Source organism: Rhinolophus sinicus, chromosome 15, assembly GCF_057876585.1.
Source record: "Rhinolophus sinicus isolate RSI-liver-muscle chromosome 15, RSI-T2T, whole genome shotgun sequence".
NCBI lineage: Eukaryota > Metazoa > Chordata > Mammalia > Chiroptera > Rhinolophidae > Rhinolophus > Rhinolophus sinicus.
Window position 1 is genome coordinate 133,970,741 of NC_142515.1, and position 25,461 is coordinate 133,996,201.

The 25,461-nt window shown below is 49.3% G+C and overlaps 1 protein-coding gene across 13 annotated transcripts in view; it reads right to left on the reverse strand.

Moving 5' to 3' along the window:
- Positions 1 to 2,157: 2,157 nt before the first annotated feature.
- The window catches only part of CAMK2D (calcium/calmodulin dependent protein kinase II delta), a 188,526-nt gene continuing 165,222 nt past the window's right edge, over positions 2,158 to 25,461 (reverse strand). For 2 of the 13 annotated variants that reach the window (XM_074338634.2, XM_074338632.2), the window contains exons 14-21: positions 24,539 to 24,559; positions 22,383 to 22,424; positions 20,014 to 20,062; positions 10,267 to 10,342; positions 8,272 to 8,366; positions 6,418 to 6,646; positions 5,060 to 5,155; positions 2,158 to 3,921 (exon numbers count right to left, since the gene is read on the reverse strand). In XM_074338634.2, coding sequence (XP_074194735.1) covers positions 5,089 to 5,155; positions 6,418 to 6,646; positions 8,272 to 8,366; positions 10,267 to 10,342; positions 20,014 to 20,062; positions 22,383 to 22,424; positions 24,539 to 24,559 — 579 coding nt within the window. In that variant the 3' untranslated portion in view covers positions 2,158 to 3,921; positions 5,060 to 5,088. Of the gene's footprint in view, positions 3,922 to 5,059; positions 5,156 to 6,417; positions 6,647 to 8,271; positions 8,367 to 10,266; positions 10,343 to 20,013; positions 20,063 to 22,382; positions 22,425 to 24,499; positions 24,560 to 25,461 lie in introns of all 13 variants that reach the window. The other 11 variants (XM_074338631.2, XM_074338630.2, XM_074338638.2 and 8 more) reach the window with 7 other exon arrangements.

The window sequence follows — 25,461 nt, forward strand, 5'->3', positions numbered from 1 at the left end:
GTGGTTGGGGTGTAGGAGGCTGCGGCTTTCCAGGTGAGTGGGGAAGGGGAGGACAAGGCGGAAGCTGTCACCACGGGGTGAAGGGCTCATCTAGGTGAAGCCCAGACTGTCCTGTGCTGGCGGCTGCATTTGGCGCCGCCCCCGCCCGGGGGTCCCCCAGGTCCGCCAGCATCGGGCTGGAGGCAGAGCGTTGCCAGCCTTGGACAGTTCACCCTGCGTGGCCATGTCACGCCTGCAGGAAACATCGTGACAGTTTTCCGGTGAAGACTCTGAGGATGGCATAAACTACAGTCATTTCACATGAAAACTGCAGCTGATCTTCCTTTAACAAATCAAAGGGCACCTCACAACATTTTGTGGTTTGGGTTCATTTTAGTGGATCTCAATTTTCTTATCAAAATGGAGTTAAAATACTTCTGGGCCCTTTAGCCGCACAGGCCCAGCGGGAAGTCAGCGGCCTGAGTGTACGCATGACCCAGGGGCACTGGGGCACGTGGGTCTGAGAACCAAAATGCCCACGGTGCCCGCAGCAAAGTTGAGAGTGAAGCTTTTGGGGTCGGGGCCATACTCTCCTCAAGGAGACATGGGCTTTTCTGACTGCTGCCATGGGCACACAGGACCAGTGTGGCCGGCCCTTTTCAGATGAATTAAGCCAGAAAGCATGACTTTTATATGAACTATCCAATTTTAAAATGTTGGTGGCAATAAATGAAAGCTAAAAACATTTTTTTTTTTTTTTACGGACACACCAGAAATTTCTGTTGTAAAGCATTTATAAAAACCTTTAAAATGCTAATCCTGGGGTGAGATTGCTACTTAATCTCGGCAATGTTTCCTCCTAGAGACTTACTTCTGAGAACTGGCTCTGCTTGGTGGAAAGTAGGAACACCATGACACTGTGTGGCTGTCCCAGGCCCGGTGGGCTGACTGTCACGTCCTGGACACAGAGTCTGCTGTGCTGACAAAGGAACCCAGGGAAACGCCCCTACAGGCCGGCAGATTTTATTTACAGAAATCCCTCAAAGGTTGTGCTTCTTACGTTCACCCTTACATTACATTTCATTCTTTTATTTATAGAGATTCAAAATTTCAGTTACGTACAAGGAAGCGTCCTGCGCATTTTCCTAGAACAGACTGCCTGCCTCTATTTCCTGTGCCCACTTTGGCTAGAGGACTATCTCATTGTCCCGCTGAGACATCTGATCACCAGTGTATCCTCAGCAGTGTGAGGACATTAGAACAGCTCCCGGCAAAAGAGTTCCATGCTCCCCGAGTGGGAGTAAAGAGCAATGGGCGTATGAAGGTGAGCGGCCAGGCGGCTCCAGCTGCAGCCGTGATGCCACCTGCCTGCAGTCCTGCAGGCCTGCGCCCAGCATCTCGAACCCTCACAACATCTTTGCGACCTGGCATGTTTTCTGCGGGAAACTGCGGGAAGAGGCAACGTGCCCAGTGTCGACAGCAGGCAGCCCTGGCGTTAGTGCTGGGCCACAGCTCGGCAGCGGCTCGTGCCTCCCTCTCCCTCCCTGGCCTCACACGGGCTTGGGCCCCCAGCTATGGCCCCCACACAGGATACTTCAGTGGAGACACAAGTAAAGGTATGTTTTCTAAACAGCGTGGTTGGCGGGACAGGGGAACATGACTTCACAAGTACTGGGAGAGCTCAGAGCATGAATTTTAAAGACTAAGAATTATGTCGAAGAGGTAGGGGAAGAATATTCTGGGTTAGAAACACGTGTGGTGCTTTCAGTAAACTGGAAGGAGCTGAGTGTTCTGACCACTCGTGTCCAAGCTGAGCGGGGCTGACACACTTGCCTGTTTACTGAAGATGACAACACTGTCATGTTTTATGGTTAGATTAGGGTCAAAACGGCACAGCCCTGAGAAGGATGGGTTGGAGGAACGTGTAGAAACTTTGCAGACTCTTACCTGTTTCTAACTACTTTGCTTTCAGACCAGTTTTCCCAGGAGACAATGTTACTTTGTTCATACAGTAAATGAAGCTGCCATCACCACAAGTCCTTCCTTAAAAAGCAGCTTTTTGTCTTTACCGAGAGATAAGTCATTAAGACCTACCGAGACCAGAACAGGCACCGTTGGCACGAGGTGGCCTCAGGCATGAATGTTGTACCTCCCCTGAAGAAAGAGATGGACGCACTGTCAGCAGAAATCACAAATTTATTAACTCTTAAATATATCAATCAGTCATTTACCATTATGGCAAGAAATATATACAGTGTCCCATGGTAAATTGCAGTGTTTCAAAATGATAGAAGGTAATAAATGTGAAACCCGATCGTGGTGGTGAACAAAGCACAATTTCCTGGAGTCCTATGGAGACAATGTGAGCTACGGTGAAACATCAACACCACGTGCTACGTTAAAAGTGTAAAAAAAAAACCCCACTTCATACTTATGTTTTAAAAATACATGTATGCCACGTATAGCCGTTTCACAAAAAGGTAACAGAAAGTAAAAAGGGAAGATGAGGCCATTACTTCACAGATCTCATTGGCAGGTTAACATGGCTCAATACATTTACTGTATTTATTTATTTTAAATATATATATTGTTTTAAATTGTGTAATAATTATCAGAAAAGCTTCAATCCGTCTACCATACATCCACTAGCAACAATATCTAAGGCGATTAGTAATCAACACAGAAGGGTGAAATGAGAGAAACGAGGGCTCTTTTTGCTGTTTTTGTTTTTTTGCTTTATGGACAGGGTTCTGAGGTTGCGAATCTCTACGGTTACTGTCAAAATAACGCTGGGGGAGGGTCCATGCACTACAGGGAGCGAGCAGCACAGAGAAAATGGGAGCGTTCCCTTGTCTTAGTTTTGAAACTGGAGCATCCGAGCTCCTTGCAGGAAGCTGTACGCTGACAGAAAGAGGAGCTGAGAAAGCACAAGTCGCAACGACCAAGTTCAAAGCACGTATGAGAATGGAAAAGCTGGCAGCCTGTCGAACTGCAGAAAACCAGCCGCATGCGCACAAGGTGGTCCCCCCGGCCGTCCTCGGCCTCCGGTCACGCAGCCCCAACGCCCCCTGGGCGACAGCCTGACCGCCAAGCTTGAGCTTACGCCAACTGAGAACCTTTCAAGTTTTGACACCATTTTTGTGGGCCCTGAAGACGATCGAAACTGCAGGCTGGCTCCCTCTGAAAGGCCTTGGTTTTCACTTGACCTTCCTCATGCAGACTTCACTCTTCTCACACACCACTAGACAAAAGGAAAAAAGTGGAGAACAGGCAAAAAGGGAAGGAACAGGATAAATGAAGAAAACAGCAGATTTGAGAAAGGAATAAAAATTTCAACCCAGCGAATTGAGCAGAGCGCTGCCAGCACAGCAGAGTGGCAAACGCGGCAATGACCTGACCGACTCAGTGCACAGCCTGGCCCATCGACAGGATGTCACACGGCAGCGAACCACCCGATTTCGCTTCCGCAGTCACGTGCACCCTCTTCCCCTGTTGAACAGCAACAAAGCTTTCAGTGAAAACCCACCCATTTCAACCACGATCACACCAGGAAACTGAAGGTAGTTTTTGCCCTTTTTTTGTTAAACAAGCAAAAACAGGTTAACATCAAAGAGTTTTTAAAAAGTTACATTGCTCTTACAAACCGTCCTCGGGAGAACAGTAATGTGAAGTCTGTTAAATCTTGGCAAAAAGAAACTTGATGAACAGGTTGTACTTGGAGGAGGTGGAATCTTTGTCTGGCCCCCCTCTGTTTGCATGGAACACCCCCACAGCTGAAGTGTAAACGATGTACAGAAGGGACAGATGACAAGACGCGGCGTCACATGTGCACACATTGGACCTTCACGCCTTCATGCACTCACACAGGCATGAAGAGGGGGGCCCAGGTTCCCGTCCAGACGCCCGGAGACGCGATGCTGAGGCGGCACTGTCCTCCGTTAGCTGCAGGGAGAAGAAGCATGAGTTACACTGCTCTGCAAAGTCTCGTCGCGCTGCGTCGCCAAGAGGACCTGCTCACTCATCTGAGTAAGAGGCTGAAAGGGCTTAAGAGATCTGCTTGCAGTCGTTAAAGGTGTAATACACAATGTTAAACAGACAATATTAAGATGGGAAACCAAGGTTAATGATCTGTCAATTTGTCCACACAGCGCTAAGCTGGAAATACAGACAGGGAGCCAGGCTTCAATCACAAGATTAAATCTAAAGAGACGTTTTAAGCATTCGTGTTTCCTGGACACATTAACGAATGGGTGTTATCACTTGCTTGAACGAGGCTACACGTGGAAATGCTTCCTTAGCTTCTGTCGTTGTTCCTACACTTGTTGGGACGCAAACCTAGAAGCCCACTTGACAGGGAACACAGCCTTAAGTCGGGAAGATGTGGCCATCGTCCTGCAGCTGGAGGATGTCTTTACACAACAGCCAGAGCAGCAACTTCAGCTCTGAGGATGCTCAGTGCTGCGAGCGGGAAAATACCCACAACAGAACCACCTGGGCCCGAGCCCTGGCCCAAGTTAGAAACAAACCTTAACCACAGCACAGGCATGAACTGAGTTACAGTCAACTCCAGTTATCCTCTGGAATCACCCAGTTTTGTGTGTTTTGATCCCGAGCTCGACCTCCTGTGTCCTGTCCTCAAGGTCAAACGCCACGACACTCAGACAGGCAACTAAAGGCCACATAAGCCTTTGCCACGTGCGTGTCAGGAACTGCAACCTCGTGGAAACCAGGAGGACGCCCAGGGGTCCCGAGCGGGACGTGAGTTGGGTGTGGATAACTGACAGTTGACGTAACTGACGTCTGCTGTGAGACCTCCAGCCTGTGTGGAAACCCCACGTCCCGTATGCTGGAGGCAGCTCTTCTCTACGCTTATCCCTTTAGAAGAAGGGCTGTGCTGCAAAATGGTGCCACACCCTAGCCTCGCGAGCTCATGCAAAAATGCTGTGACTTTCCAAAGACCCTTTACGGTTGTCACTGAATAGATGGCAGGAGAAGATACCTGAAGGGGCAGAAAACCAGCCATGCAGCGTTCCAGTCACCAGCTCCACTCCCAAAGTGCCCAGAGCAGGGTGTTACTTACAAGACCCGCATGGGAAGGGTTTTCGTGCCTTAGATGTTTTGCCACAAAGAGGTGCTTCCTGAGAAGTTTTCCTTCCCATTTGGAATACAGGAGGGCCTATCAAGAGAAGCCCACTTAAGCCTCCTGGCAAAAAATGACGTTTTCTCCACCAGGCTGGACCCCATACATACTCGGGGAGCCCGCACCCTCCAGCACTGTGTGAACCAGCCCTTCTTGCCACAGGAACAGGCAGTGCGGGCCTTACCTCCGGGGGTAAAAACACACCCCAAATGGGCATCTTCATTACTATTCTGTTCCTAACTTCCTCTTAAGCACAGCTATTGTTTTCAGAGTGAATGTCAACATGTCTTCTGTTGTTTTCCTTGTTGACCCCCTTTTTACAGACCCACCTGGACAGCAGGTATCTGTAAGGCTACAGGGCAGCCCCTGGGGCACAGACGTAAGCCCAGCAGCGCTGCAGGGTTCTTAGGAGTGGGCTTCATGGCCTGGCCCGCTCCTAGATACTAACAGCTGATGCTGCTGAGAGTCTGGGGCCACAGCTGTGCTGAGAGAATCGCCACTTGCTGTTAACTGTCAGCCTCATTCCCATCGCTCCCTTGACTCCAGGGGGACCCTGCCTCCCTCCCCCTCAACCCTCTGCCCAGCCACGCTGATGTCTTGACACTGCCCGCGTGGGGTTCTTCGAGCTTGGACACATGCCCGGTGTCCCTTCCAGACGTCCAAATTCACTCCCACTGCTGCCAACGGTCTGCTACGCTGGGCTCACCACACGCCGCTCTGACACTCACTACCGTCTTTACTGTATGGCTCTTCTGTCTTTGGGATCGCAGAGAAATGGCTTCCTACACTCGCATACACGTCACCCCACATTTCACCAGGCACAAGCTGTGCATCTAGGTGTGCAACAGCACGTGTGTAACGCCTGTAGGAGCACACACGCAGCTGAGGTCCAGTGACAGAGACGCTCGAGTGCCTGCCACTTGCATTTGAAGTGCTGTTGTGGTACCTTTTTCTGGCTGTAGCCGAGGCCAGGGAGATAATCCATGAACGGGAGCCCTGCTCATACTGCCGTATTAGAACCCCCGTCTGCCTGCTGTGACAGTGAAGTCACCTGTGCTTTGCCTTATTCCACGAAGGCCCCCTGATTTAACCCTACGAGACCCTGGCCTGGCTAGTCCCTATGTGACACTGCCGTGTGCTGCGGGACAGGTGGCAGCCTGCACGTGGCCGCTCGGGTGGATCCTTCCAGAGAGTACAGACTGCTTCTCATGAGACATCTCTTCCCGCCAGTGTTAAATGACACATGGCACACCATTACCAGTGGGGAAGTGACCGATGCTGAGCCTGGACACACTTACTTGATGGGGACGGTTGGCGACCCCGAGCGATGAAAGTGGACGTTCTGCCACTTGCCGTCCCGGCGGTGCCACACGCGTGTCTCTTCTGACTGCATGGTCTTTGGCATCCCGCTGCCGTCCATGTACTGCGTGAGCCGGATGTATGCGATGCAGGCGGCATCGTCACCCACCAGGTGGACGTGGGGATTCAGGATGATGGTGTGGATCGGCTTACTGCTCTTGGACAAAGCTGACAGGGAGCGACAATGGAAACGGAGCTTAGTTTCAATGTCAAGAAACCATCCATCCATCCACCTACCATCCATCCATCCATCCACCCACCTACTAATTATTCGCAGTAACTGGGTACCTGGCACTGTGCAAAGTACAAAGGAAGAAAGGGCAAAAGTAGACACAGCCATTATTTTCTTTGGTTCCCTTTGTACACAAGCTGCTCTAAAAACTGGGGAAAAGCTGGACAGATGTGTTTATTTATAACGTGGGGTGGTTGGAAACAGAAGTGTAAACCCAGTTACGAATGGAGGTGGAGTAGGCCTGGCCCAGGTGCAGGGACCAGCTCCTGAACGAAGCACTGGGCAGCTGATAGGCTATCCTGGGGTCTTGTCTCTGTGAGTTGGTGACATACATGGGACAAGGGGCATATACTGAGCGTCAGGCACGGAACCTGCAGTCTCCAGCATGGGACCAGCACGACTCTGCCCCGTCTCACTCTGGGGCTCCTTCACTTAGCAGAGTCCCCTCCCTGGTAGCCTGGCTGTGGCCAGCCAGTCAGAAGCCACAATTCTGTGCTGGCCGTGCAGCCGGGTGTGTCCTGCAGCCCTTTGCTTTCACTGGGCAGCGCGGGCCAGGCTCTGGCCTTTGGTGTTCGGATAGCAGCTGCCCATTGTGGTTCTCCCGGGACTAAGGGACACGGAGATGGCCATTCTGAGGTCACCAAGACAGGCAGGCTGTCTGGCCTCCTAAGTGGACATGCTTCCTGTTCTCTGAAGGGGTCTCAGGACCCCTGTGCTGCCGTCACAGAAGAAAGAACCCCCACCACGAGGAGCACACGTCAGGGATGTCACAGGGGGCAGAGCTCATCAGCTCTCTCAGGGGACAGGAGATGCCTCCAATGGCCGAGAGGTCACTTATGGAAGCTCTCAAGGCCCATTTCCTGCCCAGTCACCTGTTGGCCTGCAAATGCCCGTGCACATGAGAAAAGTAATTCCTGGGATACACTGTGACAATCCATGCCAGCAGACTGCCCTGTCACAGTCTGGGGGCCTGACCATTACTGCACTCCTTACGCCTCGAGCCCCCGGCACGCACCGAGCAGACGGGGGGAGTGGGGACCGCAGGGGTTTCCGTCCACACTTTCCAGGTGGCCTGAAGGATTCCACATGAGTTTCTGTTGTCACTTTCTCTGAAATGAAGCCTGTCCTCTGAGGCCACTAGACTCCTGTAACCTGACCTGAAATACCTCAGTCATCTCTTTGAAAATGAGCATGAAGTAGGCTCAGAAGCACCCCCCTCTGTGGAATGTTCTGGCACGCTGTGCCCTTCTGTATCTTTTCATGTATAAACAATGATTTATGGGAACTTGAAATAAAAAATTTTGGTAACTCATTTTGCACCTTGTATCGTGTGTTTACTGGGACTTATGTGGGGTGTATTCAGTTAACATTACTTTTTATGCAAAGTCAGATATTTTTCAAAACACACCAACACTTTTAATCCTGTCATCCCGCCACCACCCCACCCAATTTCAAATACTAAGAATTCTCATTGCATAAAAAGAGCCAAAGAATTTGCTGGTTTGACAGACATTCCAAGGGAAGCTGAAAAGGCATATTATTCAATTTAAAATAACTGTACCATTTTCAAAGTAGAATCGATGAAAGTCCATCCCTTCCACTAGGTTGCCCAAAGCTTCAGGTTCAAAGGCAGTTAGGCCTGGGTCACAGATTTTTCTGTAGGAAAAGAAAAATCATGAAAATAATAAATGAGTTAATGTTTTTTGTTGTTTCACACGTATCCATTTTGATTTACCCAACAGTCACTGAAGGAGTCTCTAAAAACACGAAAAAGACCCCACGTCTATCGTAGGCTCTGGGAAGGCAGTTTGAGGAGGAGACGCTATGAACGCTCCCTGCAGAGAACTGACGGGACGAAGGGCGGATAACGCAGCCAGCCCAGTGGACAGCAAGGTGCAAACCGTGGGTGTTTCCTCCTAAAAATTTTGACCTTTTCCTTTCCAAGGTGAATTCTCTAGGCTTTCCCAGTCTTTTAAATGCTGTTTAAGTCTAGGTTACTCTCCAGATCTGCCAAGCGAACTTTGGCTCGACAATTAAATCCTTTGGGAATAATTTCTGACACCTCCTACGTTCATGACAGACATCCATTATGATCGCTTGGAAAGCAGGTGTCGCTTCCTACACTTCCTGGCAACGTTCATAAGACTTAATTAAACTTGTGTTTAAAGTTTACTTAACTTTTAAACTAAAATTAATAAAAGGTTCAAATGCAGAGATTTGTTCTTTTTAATCCTAGTTTTGATTCAACAAAGAGACACATTGTTTTAAATATGTGTTCAGATAACAGCAATGGGTTTTCTTTGCATAAACTTATTTGTTCAACAAAGAATTGTTCAACACCCATTATGCAGTAGAAATTCTTTGAAACAAACAATATGATACCAAATTAATTGCGGGATAGAAATATTTACGAAGTGCTCGATAAGCAGGTAACAAAGGTGCACACGGGGCAGGAGAGATCTAAGATTTGTGCAGGGCTCTAGTGACGAGAGGGAGTCTTTCCAGAGGGTGTAAGGTGGTGGGTGGGAACTGGCTCAGGGCTGTGCAGTACGGTGTGTGTGTGTGTGTGTGTGTGTGTGAGTGTGAGTGTGTGTGACAATGGCTCCTGTTGACACCTGAGCTCGCGGGGACACGTGCGAGTCCCATGGGAACACAGGGGAGAACAGCCCCCTGGGCCTGCGGAGGTCAGGGTTAGGATTCTCAGAGATGGTGACGTCAAGTCTTGATTTGAAGAATTAGTGGAAGTTCACAAAGGACATAAAAGGAGCCCAAATGGAAGGAGTTTGGACTGTTTTTCGATGGGACGGGGCGACACCGTAATTTCATATGGAAATTCCCTGTTTGGGAAGGAAAACATTTTAACTGTTCAACAGAAATACAAGTTTCAAAAGCTTAACTCACGGCAGTTCTCGAAAGTCCTGTTCACAGAATGTGGAAGTGATGTTGTTAAGAATACTTTTAAAGTAGAAAATGCTTTGAAAAGAATCACCGTGGTTACCCTTTGGGATCAAGAAAGCCTTACTGGGGGAAAGGGGGGGCTGGAACTTCGCCTCTGACTGCCCGGTGCGCAGGAGTTTCCAAGCTCCACGTCAGGCCTACACAACGTCTTTCTAAGGAGGAAGTGGCAGAACAGGGCCCTATGGTGACAGGAACTCATTCTGCCAGGGGCTGTCACTTCCTCTGTAAATGGAACAGCGCTCGGCACTGGGGCTGCCAGTGTTTAGTCCCATCTGGGCACTGACACCACCTGAGATCACGGAAGCACAGTCTTTCCCCAAACCGTTAGTCTGTTTTTTCTCACGTGTGCACGTGTGTCGCACGCGTGCGCCTCTCTCCTGAAACAGGATTTGGGTTGATAACAGACTCACAAGCTGCACTGGCATGTGCGCTCTGGACAGTGTGGCAGAGCCACCCAGGACCGTTTCTCCCAGAAGGCTCTACCTGGCAGGCCCTGAGAGGCTGTCCCGGCCCGATGCACAAAACGGGGACAGGCCAGGGCCTGCGCAGGCGAGGGCTCGCGAGGGCCGAGACCAGGCGCCAGCTGTGCCGTACTCACGTGTAGGCCTCGAAGTCCCCGCTGTTGATGGCTTCAATCAGCTGCTCAGTGACTTTGATGATCTCCTGCTTCCGTGCTAAGGGCAAGGACACACAGGCGGGTGAGAGCACAGGACGACGCCACACAGACGCCCGCCCAAAGGGTGCCGCTTCCCGCAACAGGGGACAGCCACTGAGACTCGCCTCATGGGGCCTGGCCCACCCCCTGCCACCCGCTGCTCGAGCGCGAGGACCCACGCGGCCTGGCTCTGCGGGCTGGCTGGGGGGGAGCCTACCTGCACGCCAGGCCAGACTCAGGCCCACAGGAGCATGAGCACCTTTGGGGCGCACGGCCACCTGCCGCTTGCTGGATAGTGACAGCGGCCTGGAAGGCTCAGGCTGTATTTTTAATGTGTTCTCATTACCTTTAGCATTTCATTTTCTGTAAGTATTTGCATTGTTTTACCATTTAGTTTAACCTCATCTACAAGATGACTCCTGACCAGCTTGTTGTTTATTACCTGAAGAGGACAGTGGCCACCAGACGCCACCGCGTCCCACTGATGTGTGAGTTTCCAGACGGTTGCCCACAGGGAATCCCGAGTCAGCCCACACTCCTTTCTTAGTGTCAGGCTCCTGTGCTTTACCTTCTCCCACTTTCATATCTGCAGATACTGCAGATTCTCTCAGAACAATTTACATCTTTCTTCCCCAAACTCTGTGTATGAAAACCCCATCGGCCCCAGGACAATGGACATGTCGCCTTCTCCATCCACCTCCTGCTGGCGGTGCAGGCTGATGTCCCAGGCCCGTCCTTTCTCTGTGCAGTGACTACGTAACGACTGGGCCAATTTCACAAGAATGGTACCCCATGGTCTTATACTCTCTTTCCACGCTGCCGTTAATGAGACTAACTCCTGGGCACAGTTATTGTCTAAGGAAACATGCAAATTAGGGTCATATTCATGCTCTTGGCAGGTGACAGGAAAACACGTCTTCAACTCAGCTATGTTTGGAGTTTCCTGAGACTATGTTTTTATTTCACTAGTTCACACGTTAGTTACCATTTGGAAGAGTGATTTCCATTATTTGGCTTTTAAAATCAAACCCATGAATGTTTCTGGACGTAATGCGTGTCATAATCTATAACATTTTATTCAAACATAAGACCTGGAAATCACCAAAGTTATATTGAAGAAAGTATTGTACACTTATCCAGAGTAACCTTTTCCATAACTTCAACTTTTCAGCTCTTTAGCGGCTACAGGCCCTCAAGATGAAAACAAATTAAATTATTCAAGCCATCTTTTTACTCTATAAAAACTAACGACTTGTAGTTTCAACGCATAAATTGTTAATTGGAAAAGAAACATTGTGACTTGCTGTGGCCTCACAATAAATGACTGACAAATACTTAAGAACAGAAAACCTAGCACTGGGGTCATTGAGCATTAAGTGAAAATATGTTTAGATTTAAGAAAGCTTGTGAGGATATCACTGGGTCACAAAATGTGGCCATATCATTTCCAAAATGACCCTGCTTCTGAAGATGAAACAAAATATTTACTTCTTTTTTAAAATTAAGGGAAGTGAAAAGTATTTATAGATGTTCATAAAAATGGCTTCGATATAAACAAACCTGGTGGTTCCGGAGAACAGCTGCTCACAGGAGAGGACTCAGCCCAGCCCCACCAGTAACTGGGGAGCTGCCCGCCCCCCGCGGACATGCATATGCCATCGGTAGCAGCATCCCCACAGCACTGAGCATTCAGTATTAGGACGCGTCAGCAATCAGACGGGAGCTGCCACCTCCGGTTAAGAGATGATGACGTGGGGAAAAAGGTTTAAGGAACTGGTACAAAGATCCGTACCCACTGCTGGACTTAAGATGAAAGCTGCAGTCCCCTGGCCCCCAGGCTCACACACTGGCATGATGAGCGAGAAGCTGAGCGCCCCCTGGCGGTGGTGGCGGGGAGGGGCTCTCACACTGCAAACCAAGGGGATGGCAAAGCCGTCTTCTCCCAGGAGAGTCAGGCTTGGGAACAAGAGGATGAGACCCAGGATTTTTAAATATTTGGGAAGTTCCCTTTTGTGTTTTTTTTTGTCATGAAGGAAATCCAGCAACAATTCCCACGAACCCCTCCAACCAATGCATGTGACACTGGCCAAAACAGGGCCTGCACGTTTCAGTTCCCAAGTAAAAGTGATCTGAGGGTCAGATCTCTGTCACGCAGGACGAGCTGGAAGCAGGGACACGCGCAGGCGGGCACAGCCGTGCAGCCGAGTGGCATAGAATGAACTTCACTTCTCCCACATAACTGCCTCCACGCCTCTAAGGGAGCGGAACACTCGGGCTCAGTACAGAAGGGGACTCAGTGCAACCTGTGGGCTTCCTCACAGCCACTTTCCTGAACAATTCAAGTGGAGACGATGACCACGGTGCCCCTGCGGGGCGAGACGTGGGAGGAGCCCACCCCATACGCCACACAGCCCGAATCTGTGACTTCTGCAAGGAGACCCAGCAAAACCATCCAGAGTGGGGTGGCCATGGAGAAAGAACGAGGCCAACTCTAGTCACTGCAATGAGACGTTCTTCTGCCTCCGCAGTTATTGAGCCCCATGGGACACTGTAAAGTCTCTCTCCCTGTTTTCAGGGTCACACAGGCTGACAGTTGAGCACGCGTCACCCCAGTGTTGCCTCACTGGGCAGAACAAGTCTTTTAACTATAAGAAAGTCTCACCTTTTCCTAAGTGGTAAGTTCTTCCACTTACCCCCTTTCCCGTTCCCCTGGGGAGTCTGGGTCCCCTGTCACAGCAGCCCGCACTTTTGAGCTAATTTGCATCTTCAGCAGCTGCAAACAAAAGAGCCGCTTGTGCTTTCCTTGCAGGTTGCCCCCCAGCCCATGAATCACTGAATCACTGAGGGGAGCAGACAGGGGGGACAAGAAGACAACTCGGGAGATGCCGCAAACCCAGTCGCACCCACACAGTTTGCAAGAACCAGAGCATCCACTACCAACAGCAAATTCGGAAGCCAGTGAAGGAAGGTCACAGAACAAAGGATGAAGGTCAGGAGCGAATTTTCTTAATTTGGGCAATTCTGGGCTGATGCCGGCCTCTCCCGGTAAGTGCACTGCCCACATCACTGGCACCACACAGCGGCCAGGGCACTGGGCACATAGGAGCCGCCCGCCTGCCTGAAGACCACATGCGTCTGACATGTCAGCAGGAACACAGCAGCGGCGGTCTGGGGACACTCAGTGTTGTCACTGTAAATAACGAGTCTCTGTCTCTTGATGGGAGATATAAGTTCACCACCTCATGTGCTCCCACTTCCTACACTGGTCAAAACGCCTCCTATATCACGGTCATCTTCCAAGAGAGCCGTCTTTTCTGTCATCAGAGACCACTTCCTTTTCAGGGGCATTTCACCACTGCCTGGGGGGTCTCTCACGGTGCCTTAACTGTGTAACGTGATACAGTGCTGGGCTGGGCACGCGGTCCTGATGACGTGGGCACAGGGCAAGCAGCCCGCACCTCCGACAGGCAGACCCACTTACGTCCCCATGGAAAGTGTCCCCTTGTCCACACTGAAAAGAAGTGACATTCCATAGCGGAATTTCTTTCTGTTCTTTCTCTTCTAATCTGAAAACACAAAGTGGCAATGGGTTTCTGTCTATTATCCAAACTGTTGGATGATAACAATCTCTTTGTAACATTTGCCATCTGTGTTTTGCTAGACAGGTGTTCTGAAAGCAGATGTAGAGCTGTCAGTAAAGAAACCAGTGATGCCGTGAGGAATTATTTCAAAACAAACCAGTAGCTGGCCTTTCACACTTAACCTTAAGCTCCCAACCGGAGGCGAGTGTCCCTGTGAGGGAGCGCCGACCTGTAGCCACAATCTCCACGAGGGACCGCGTCTGTGACGGGCTGGACGCCGTCTGCCTGAGCGGGTTCAGTGACCTGCACAGATGTGCTCCCTGCAGCTGCGGGCGGGCTACTCGCAGGCGGTCAGGCTGCCGGTTTCCCTGCTACTCGTTAGGGGACAATCGGGACACAGTCAAAAGTAAGACACTTTTTCAAAATACTTGAAACATCCAGGGGAAAGGATCAGTTCCAATGAGCGAGTCACTAGTTACAATATGTTATGTTTAATTAAAAATAAAGTAGGCTCTGAGCTCAAAATCTTACGGGCTCAAACAAAAGGAACTTAATGTAAAAACCTTATAATTTAATTCACTAATTTAATGAGTCCTGTTATATGATACCATTGAGGCAAAAACTGGATTAAAATAATCTATTTAAAATTCATCCCACGTGAAAGGAATACTGTCACCTTAATTAAAACAAAAGTGTTGACTTCAGTTTTAAAGCAAAATGAATGTATTTCCTGTAGTTGGGCAGTTTCTGTTATTTACATATGTAGGTCTGCTGGGTTCTACATGTGGGTCTTACCATTCCTGATCTACCCACATGTGTAAAATAAACGGCTTAGAAAACAGAAGCAGTGATGCTGAAATAAAACACAAACACAGGTCCCTGTCCATTGATGGGCCCTGAATACTGACCTTCTGTGCTCTTTCCACTCACTCAGTGCAGAGCGGTCAGAAACGAGGTAAGGTCCTGAGTAGCTACGGCAGGCAGGCCACCAGGCCCCTACAGACACCTCTCAAGCCCGCAGGCCTGTACCGCTGTTGTTCTTGTTGGGCCGAGCCACGCCGTCACTTCTGAGGGTAAGTGCTGAAGGCTGTGCTGACTGTCCCACTGTGTGTATGGCTCAGCGTGCAGGGCCGGGCTGCACAGCCGATGGAGGGCTGGATTCTGACGCCAGAGCACATGCTCCACTGGGCCTGTGTCTTACTTTTTAAACTTGCATTTCCTATATTTTTAGCACCTAATTTTGGAGGCGGGGACATGTGGACAAAAACCTCTGATGATAAAAAGCTATGCTATGATGCTAACTTTCAGGGAAGTCTAATCTCAGAGGCAGCCGGGACATGGCCGGCTGGTCTCTACTGGGCTCCTTCCTCCACCACTTAGGTATTTATCATTCCTGCGACTGCCAGACGCTGTGAGGACATTGTTGGTACAGCTGTGGGGAAACAGACACAAGTCTCTGCGGTGAAAACACCTCCATTCTAGGAGGGGAGGAGAGACAGTGAACAAACACAGAAAATCGCTATTTCAGAGGCTGAGAAACACCGGGAGGAAAACAGAGGAGAGGAGAGTGGCAGCACTGGATTTAGGGGGATGCAACGTAAAACCGGGTCACCAAGCTCTGAGAGCATCACATCTGATCAGACCGAGAGCCACGTGGAGCCTGTGCCAGGACGCGGCAGGCAGGGGGCGGCGCGCGCAGAGACGAGGCGGGAGCAGCGTCCTGAGGTCCACCAGGGATGTCAGAGGGTCCAGGGCAAGGCAGGAGGCGGCCTGGCCTTCCCCCCTGTTCTAATAGTGCTGGCAGCCAGCCTGGGGGCAGGGCAGGCACGGCACACGCTCTGACGGGTTTGGAAAGTGGCACTCTGAATACTGCGCTGGGAACAGCCTCTGGGCAGGTAATGCCAAAGCAGCCGACTGCTGACGGGCCGGTCACGCCAGCCACAGAGGCAGACCAAGGTGCTGCCGTAACCAGGCTGATGGACGTGCGTCAGGGAGCCGCAGGCAACTTCCAGAAGAGCTGCGTGTATTCTGAAGGGAGGACCCACAGGATGTGCTGAGGGACCAGATGTGGGGGGCAAGCAAAACTGAGGAGACAGAGAAAGCTGTAACATGATCTGGGAGTGTCAAAGGAACTGGGATATGACAGTCATGTCACATTCGGATGTCACAGTCGTGTGTGAATGCGAATGTATGGAAACAGTCAGAGATCTGCCTGCAGAACAAGTGCACTTGGACCAAACAAAACGCGCGGACAGCACGAGGGAAGGAGGGGAATCAGAGAGGGACACTCTCCAGAGGTGTGAGCGCGCGTGGCCACTACGCAAGGACCATCGTATCTACTGCTTACGTAGCATGAAACTGTTTCGTTGAGTTTTTATGTTTCTTTTTCAAGAAAACACAATTGAATAGATGGGAGTGTTCAAACCTAAGTGTCGTTTGTAAGTTTTCTGTTCTATCTGAGGAGATCAGACCACGCGCCAGAGGTATTGCATGTGGCAGACCGCTTCCTTAGGGTACCTGCGTGCCACGTCCGCGCAGCTAGTGGGCATGATGGCTCAGGAGGCCCTCGTGTCACCACAGCAGGCCCGGCAGCAAATCAGTCTTTTTGTACCAAACACGATGCTTATTTTCATATCATGACTGGCAAATTCTGCTTAACAGCACTGGCCTAGGGGAAAACGTACCCTAGTACATGTCAAAAGAAATAAGACTACTTACTGCACTAGGTTTTTAGGACATTTACTCATGCACACTGCAAGAAATCTCCTTTGACACAGAAGAGAACTGCAGCGCAAACAGGGGAAAGGCACCAGCAGACGTCACGTCACAGAAGACAACAAGGCTGGGAGCGTCTATGAAACGAGCCTTCGTAGCCTCCGCCTGGCTTTCCAGACCTGGCACACAGAGGTGCTCAGTAATCCTTAGAACACCTGGGCGAATCCAAGTGTTTCGTGTAGAGCTCTCCTTGGTGGGCTCGCCACGCACTGCACACACCTGGACTGTTCTGGACCTGCTTACGTGCGACTGTCTATGGCATGTCATTGTCATGTGTGTGCTTAATGCACATGTCATCCCTTGTCTTAGAAGTAGCTGGACACCGGCCAGAAACCAAGGGACAAAATTAGGATGTGCCTCAAAAGGTAGGAAGTAGGACGTGAGTACGTGGCCTTGGAGAAAGAACACGGTGGACGTAGCCGCTTGTTAAAGGGAAGCTGGGAAGCTGTCACAAGGCCCTTGGGACACTGTGAGCTTGGAAAGGAAAATGTGATTGTAACCAAACGCCGGAGGTTTTTCTGAAAAACAAGATAAAGGATATTGAGACGTAAAATCTCATGTTTTCATTAAGTCTTCTGGATGTTTGCAGAATTAAATAGGAGAAATGGCTAAGTCATAGCCTCAGGGATGAAGGACGGACAGAAGGCTTAAGACGAGCCCACAAGAGCAGATGTGGCATCTGCAGACGGCACACACTCACTGCACGTTGCGGGACGGAGGAAGAAACAGACGGCCCGGAGCCCGGTCAGGAACAGCGCCAGCTCGGGCCTCCTGAAGCCACAGGCCACCCCACGCTCCCCAGGCTGGCCCCTCGGGGCGGGCGGCCCCGACTTCCCACAGCGTCTGTGCTCCTTCTCTGAGCGAGGGGGCCTGTCTCCCTGCCCCCAGAAGACGCCTGAACAAGGTCCTGTGCTGTTGGTCCCCCTCCTCCCTCCTCAGGTATTAATTTTGCCCGTGTTCCTTGGCAGCGAGACCAGGGAGACGCTACTACTGGCTGAAGCTTGTGCCGTGGTACTCGTGGGGTCACGTGGAGGTCGGGTGCTGGTATGAGGGGGGACAGTCAGCAGGAGGGGGCTGCACGCAGCAGAGCACGGCAGGCACACACCTTGAGAGAGCGCTGAAAGTGTGGTTTCAACCGCACAACAAGGTCACGTGGGGGTGCGGGTGGGGAGCGTGTGTGGAGCCCAGACACGCCGTGCTTTGGGTCGGGTTAAGGAACAGACGGTCTCCGTGAGTTCCTATGCGTTAGGTCCTGAGGTCAGCCCACGGTCTAGCAGAGCGGGGTCATGAACACATCCCGACCCAGCGCCAGAGTGACAGCAGACAGACAGTCGCTCCCAGGCAGGAGTGTGCCTGGCCCAGTGGACGGAGAGGTTCCCGCACAAGCAGACCAACAGCCTAAAAGTACGCTGAAAACACCAATGACCGTTCTCTGTGCCACCCGTCCTGCAGTCAGGACGATGGCCGGGGTGATCCTCAGAGAGTCTCGAGGCCGCAAGCTTCCTGCTATCACTTAGAGTTTCCGTGTGAGCTGCCCAAGGCGGCGTGGATCGTAGAGAACACACTGAGGCCTCGCGTGTCACACGTGTCACATCGGACTCTGACCACGCCCACACACGTAACAGCAGCAGACACTTACGTCACCTCTTCACTGACCTCAAGGGAAGAAGCCACAGCACAGCGGGCTCACGGCCAGCTGGGCATTTCTCTGAGCTCAGGGTTGGGCTTTTGTTGGTGTCGACACAGTGCAACTATAAAGGCCGACGCCTCCCAGTCTGGGGTCCCCGGGGACATGGGACTGAAGGGCTGCTTCTGACAACTGCTGACCTAATCTCCCTTCACACACACACAAAGCACATACTGTTAGGTGTGAGTGGCCGGGCTGCTGTGCACAGTGACACCCACAGCGGCCACAGGACTCGTTCTGAACCAACACTCAGAGGAGAGTCGAGGTGGCTGGGAACGGCCCTGCTGAGCCTGCTGTGGTCACCAAGGAGCAGGCTCACGCCCTGGGTGCTGGCATTCCAGTTCTGTCCAGTTATTCAGACACTCAGTCTCTCCAGCGGATAATACACAGGTTATTTCCTCTTTCCAATTCTTGCTCAAGGGAAGATGTAAAAATCATATAAATACACTGCTCGGCTGAAAGAGCTAATGAGTGCAACGTACATACAAAGATGATTCTTCCTGAATCATTGGGAAAGCTTAACGGCACACATGCTTGTTTGGTTAAAAAAGGAATCTCTTTATCTAGTGGGGCTAGAACCAGTGATGCACGAAATTACTTTAGTTCAAATTTTAGCTCCGGGGCAAGTGTGTGGTGAATAGACCTACTAAACAAAGGCCTGACACAGCTCCCACTGGTGGAGGCGACTCAGGTCAGGGTGCCAGCCTTACGGGGAGGGCGCCTAACAGAATAAAGTTGGCAGCTGGTCGGCAACTTGGCTCTGCTGCCATTTTTATTTCCTAAATTACCTGTAAGTCTCCTTGAGCTGAGAGTTCCTAGGTTCTTTCTTCTGTGATGTGAAGGCAGATTTTCAAAACTATCTTGCTAATGACACCTATGTTTATACCATTAGGTAAGTAATCCTTCCAGGGGAGGTTTCATTAACTGATGCACCAGTTCTCTGAGTTTCTTTTATACTTCCTTTCCTTTCATTCTTCTGCTTTCCCTATTGTGACAAGTGGCCTGTACAAGCTGTTGCTACAGACACTGATTACAAAAGGCGAGTTAAGACCTGCAGAAGCAAGTGAGGGGAAACAAGCCGCCCTGGGACGGCCACGGCCCCAGAGAGAGGGGCGCTGGGAGTGGGGCGGGGGAGGCGCTGCACAGCACGGGGGCCAGGGCACATTAGGAAAGTACACGAAAAGCCACGATTAAAAGGCTGCCAAATGCAAATCCACTGACACCCAGGACAGACGACTGGAAGTTTTTAAAAAATAGTTACCGTCACACTCCGTTCTTGAACATAAAACTGTTTTCTAGAAGGTTTCAGGAATGTGCGCAGTGCACATGCATTTCATGTTTCCTTTTGACTGACACACTTACAATTGGGTGTTATGTTTCTAAGATTACGTCATTACTGGTTTCAAGTCACACTGTGCTCCAATAACCACAAATGCACAATTAAAACAGGGGAAAAACACAATGTGAAAAAACCTGACCAAGCCCACACACGCATTCAAAATAATAGTGACACGTTAAGAAAATACTAAAAGGAAATTCTCTTTGTGTCACCGCACAGGCCCTGCGCCTGCATTATCAGCTGAGACAGACACGTTCCTTCCTGACGCGCAAGTCCGAGCTGGGCCTTCCCGGCGGCATCAATCGTACCTTTTACGTCTTCGTCCTCAATTGTGGTGTTGGAGCTCTCAGTCGACTCCTGTGGAGGCGAAAACACACTTTAAGTTGCAAACAATGAACAGCTTCTCCTTTGCTTCTTAAACAACTGGCGAGTGGCGTTCACATCATGCAGCATTGTCCAGCAGGCTGTGTGCGTGTGCTGACGTGCAGACGGACAAACACGTGACATGGTCTGAACAGACATAAAATGCCAAATGCCACAAACATTTACAAAGGGAGCACTCTGGCCGCCTGAGCTGGGAAGCACCACAACCCAGGTGAGCTGCAGATGCGGCCCACACGTGCCGCTTCCTCTGAGAGCCACCTACGGATGTGTTTGTGCTAAACTGCACCGTAGCACAGCACGTGCTCTGTCTGTGCGCGTAAGGGACACTGACGCCATCAGCCTAAGGAATCTTAACCTGAAGCAGAACAATTTTCATTCTCAGTCAGCACGCAGTCCCTTGTTGTGTAAGGCACTGCATCCGACTGCATGCACAGCAGATGCGCCCGCCTTGTTTCTCTGCAGAGACAAAGCACTTCATTGCTAAGTGAAGGTGTGCTGGACGTGCTTTCGAGAATTTCCACGTTTGTGACCGATCGGCACAATGGAACCATAATGGATAATTTACTTCCAAGGACAATTAGATTTTTTTCATTTATTTCTAAGTCAGAAACTGGCCGTTACTGGAACCCACTCCCATAAGGAAAAGACAAGGCTATTTCTTTGTAAAACTACAAATGAGGCTGGAGATTCAGAAGCACACTTAAAGGGACACTGCAACAGCCAGCATTAAGTTATGTTCCTTAAAAAGGGTTTGGCACGTTTCTCCATTTATAATGGATTTTCTAGCCAAGAAATGTAGTAATATTCATAAGACACGATTTTCCACTTGGAATGACTGATGGCCAGAGTGAAAACATTGAAAACTAGCTTCTGATTACAGCTACAGTAAGTGCTCCATGAGGAAGAGCAGATTTTGGAAAATGATGCAAATAGCAGTGTCCTTTTAGAGATTCGATATTTAAAAAAGCGATCAATTTGTGTAACTATCACACAGAATATTTACACCAAAAGGACAGACTAATTACAGATGTGTCCAGAGTCTCCACCCACACAAAACCAAAGAGTCTTCATGCTTTGTTAACATGACCTAGAGTTCAAACTTAAGCTCAACATGAAGTAAACCCATGCACTTACGAGGAAACTAGCTCATGTAAGCAAGACATAACATGCAGCGACTCTTACAAAGGGCAGAGCTAGGCCTAGAAGCGTCCACTCCAGCTGCTGTGCGTGGTCTTTCACTTGCTAATGATTCTGGCAAAACCCATTTTCCTGTGTGATGTTCCTGGGAGCCTCCAGTCTTTTAGGGACTTAGAGCATTTTAAGTGTCACGACTGGCAGCTACATCTCATCATAAAGAATATAGCACTGGATGGTGTTTACTTTAATGGTTTTCTTATTGATAACTAAATGCTAACCCAGAGAAAAACGTGTTTTCTGACTTAAACATTGCTGCTGAGAGTAAGGAGAAGTAAGACCCAGGACTTATTTCAGAGTCTCATGAAGTGTTTTTCCTCCCCCAAGAGCTATCATGATGTATGAGAAGAAACTCGGTACGTGGGCTATGTTCAGAAAATGTCTCCTTTCACGCTGCAGACTCGTACTCAAGGACCGTGACTTAGTTAATATGCGTGCGGACAAGCTACAGTGGAGGGGAAACGGTACAGCCTTCTTTCAGCAAGTCCAATGTCTGTTACTGGGATGCTCATGGGTCAACACAAACAAACATATTTCACAAGAAGGAAAACTCCCGTATTCTCCTCAAATTCATGCCAAACAACAAAACAACACCAACAACAGAGAATTTAAAGTAAAGAAAAAGAAAAAAAAACACCATGGCAACAGAATAAACTCGAAAGCAACATTAAACTTAAACAAATACCTATGAACTCAAGTTGATTTTTTTGACGACAGTGGAATGAGACAGCAAGAAATTCTAAAATTTCATGCAGAATACATCTAAAATACAATGCAAGACAGGGATGGGAGGAAAAACCAACCGAAAAACCCAGGTGGGCTTGCTTAAGATACACAGTCTCTTGCCGTAAAGACCTTGTTTAACCCGACTTTTACTGACTACTGATACCACTCGTTTCTCTTTCAAGATGTCATTCTTTTTTCTTTTGAAACAGAAATATGTGTACAGTTCTACATAGATTAGGCCCAAAAGAAAGTGTGCTAGAAAAAGGCTAAGGATTTTCTTTCCTATTTTCAGACAATTAATTTTGCTTTTAATATTTGATGAGATGTGTAATCTTGTTAAAGCAAGACGATGTTGATCTTTCTTTCTGAATACCTTGTTTCCATCAGGGTTGTGGATAACAGTAGTTTGGGGTTCCTGAGTGAGAACAAAATAGAGAAAGAAACAGTTTGCATTGGTAAGTATATTCGGACTGGTGAGAGGCACAGCATGGAAGGAGCCAGCTGACAGCACAAACAGTGACCAGGGCTCAAGCAGTGTCCACGACTGTCAGAGGCTGCAGCGGACACGAGCCGGATGGGGGAGCTCCCGGTGAGCCCGCCGCAGGGCCCCGAGACGGCAGCAGCATGCAGAGGCCTTATTCTCGTCAGCGTACAGACAAGGCTTTGAAGGCCGCAGACCTAGCGAGGCAGCCACTGTTTCACAAAGGCCCGCACCACACAGAGCTTCCCTTGCTTCCTCAGTGAGTGGCCATGGCCACCGGACAGCAGCACTCTTTGGAGGACCTCAAACTCGTTTTGAGACATTTTCCTGCTGTGCTTTGAGCATCGATGATGGTGTCATCACTGATATTTATACACAGATAAATACCCTTGGAAATCTAGAACCGTTGGACCCCCCCTACAAAGGACTATCCTAAAGAATGTATTTCAAAATCCCTAAGAAATTCTAAGGAACTTTAAAAGGTTCATGCAAAGGGTTCTAGAACGAATCATATCTTTACTATAATTTGAGACATGATGCTGTTAAGCTCTGTGCTGATTTATACCTAAAAGAAAATTCTGTTTTGTGGAACATACACTGGGGGTGCCAAAAAATGTATACAAGTGGACACTTTGGTCAACGTTGCTCAAGCTGTAGTTCGCAGTAATCAGAAGTGTCTGGACGCTGATGGGAACCACTTTGAGCACCTCTTATAATTGTAAAAGTCAAACGTGACTTGTATTCGTTTTGTGTTATCTATATAGACTGAGTATTACAATTTTAATACAGTTTTCCTTTCTTAAAAGGTGCACACATCTTTTGCACCCTCTGTGTTTACACAGACAATTTGCTCGTAAAGCCATGCTTGTCCATAATGCAAATATTATGTTTGCTATTGCTTTCCACCAGAACATTGAAGAAATATGCCCAAGTGGAAAGTAACACTCGAATAACTGATGTGAAAGAGACTCATGTCCCCACACCAGTGGCACACTTGGTGCTGTCATCACATGCTGTCTTGTCCACTGGAAGTCACTGCAGCCCCCGAGAGTCTCCTCCAAGCTGGGCCCACTCTGGGACCGGCTCCCGGAGTCCTCTCCCTGCCGGGGTCACCAGCTGTTTCATTGCTGCACAGCTGCTGTCTTCCTTTAAATGGCTTTAAATTGGGCCTCCTGGTGAACCCAAGTGAAATCATCCCGACATTTGAGATTCTTTGAAAACAACAGTACAGAGGTCAGCAAAAAATCAGAAACATTTCTCAAAATCATACCTGGGGAAAATACTGTGGAACTCAGAGAACTCAATTCCAGGATTCAAATCTGAGATTTTAACATGACACTGTCTCAGTGTTAAACTAATGCAGTTGTTGATAGTGTGACTCTGATTGGAATGGACAAAACTGGTCCCCAGTGGTAATTCAAAGCTCTGTGCTATGCGGTTTCATTCTCTGGATGAAAGTGAAACAGTGGTAATTTAATTTAAGATACAGTAAACAGCAAACTTTAAATTTTCCAGTGCCTCTTACTGTCAGAAGGTGAGGTCTTCCAAAGCCATGCTGTCTGTTAGTGAGAGGGAACTGGGGAATGAGGTCTGCATTTACTGTGCTCCGCGATTGTCCCCTTAGCTGCCCCTGATGCCAGCAGCGCCTCACAGAAGGACCCAGGGTCCCCGACCTCGGCAGCTGTCATCAGTAGGAGAGCTGAGAGCAACCAAAGCGCGTCCCACCGCATTCCTAGGGCCGCATGCAGAGGTGGTCGCCAAGACCACAGCTATCAGCATGACGTCCAACAACGAAATGAGGTCGCCCCATGTTAGAAACACACTGCTTGACAACCAACTGCCTTCACGAAATGAAAAAATGAACTTTCCCGTATCTTAGAAAGCAGAAACAAAAGCAAAACCGAACGAAACAAAATACTCATATCTATGCGTCTATACAGTGAAAGCACATGAGAGAAACGACAGAGAACAGTGAAGAACGCAGGAAGGGTTACAGAGTCCAGGAGTACCAGCGCCGGGGGAGGGGCGGTCTCTTTGGGGCTAGTTACCACGTTGGCTTTGTTGTTTATCTGTAGGTGTGCAGAAAACAGAAACAGAGATGCCTTAACCCTCGGGAACAAAGTCTCTACCTGCAGCACGTCTAGGTGGAGATGCAGACACAGAAATAAAGAGTCACTGGGGGTAACGAAAGGCATGGCGACATCACGGGAGTGACCACATCTAGTCCCCTGGGCCCACACAGGGCGGCACAGTATCTGTGACGTTGGGACGACCAGACCCACGTGGGGGCTTTGGCTCGGCGGGCAGACAGGAGCTTCTCCCGGGGAGCCCAGGTCAGGTGTCTGGGTGTGAAACGAACACAGATTCCCTCATCTTATTCTGAGCCTGAAGTCCTCACGGACCGTCTCTCCCTGGGGAATCACCACCACTTTGCTTGGTAGGTGTCCAATTAAAAACTTCTGATGAAATGCAGATTTGGTAATACACTTTTTAAATGACAAATCTGGTCTCCTTTAAAAAATACATCTTCAATTATAAATGGACAAAATTGAACTCTTTACTGTATTCTGATTGTAAAACGACTTTATTTTTACAGTTGTTTCAGAGGAAAACACTATTTGTTCTGTCAAAGTCTTAACTGCTGTGGTTGACGACTGCGTTCGGTAATGTTGTTCCCTTGCTTTCAACACCATTGGGTTTGTCCTCAGAGAAAAGGTCATGAGCCCTGTGAGTGACTGAGAGTCAGTAGGTACTGCAATGGGTCCACAGACATGTGGCAACTTGAAACTACACTTGAGTTTGGGCTTGAAGAATCAAAGATTCAAAAAGTAGTAATCAATGTTCATTTAAACTCACGTATGACGACTTATATTATGGTTCTCTCATACAGGGAAAGAAACTGACATCCATTTTCTTGCCGTATATGATGTAGGCCCTTTCTTTACTTATTACTGTCTAAAGGACGACATCC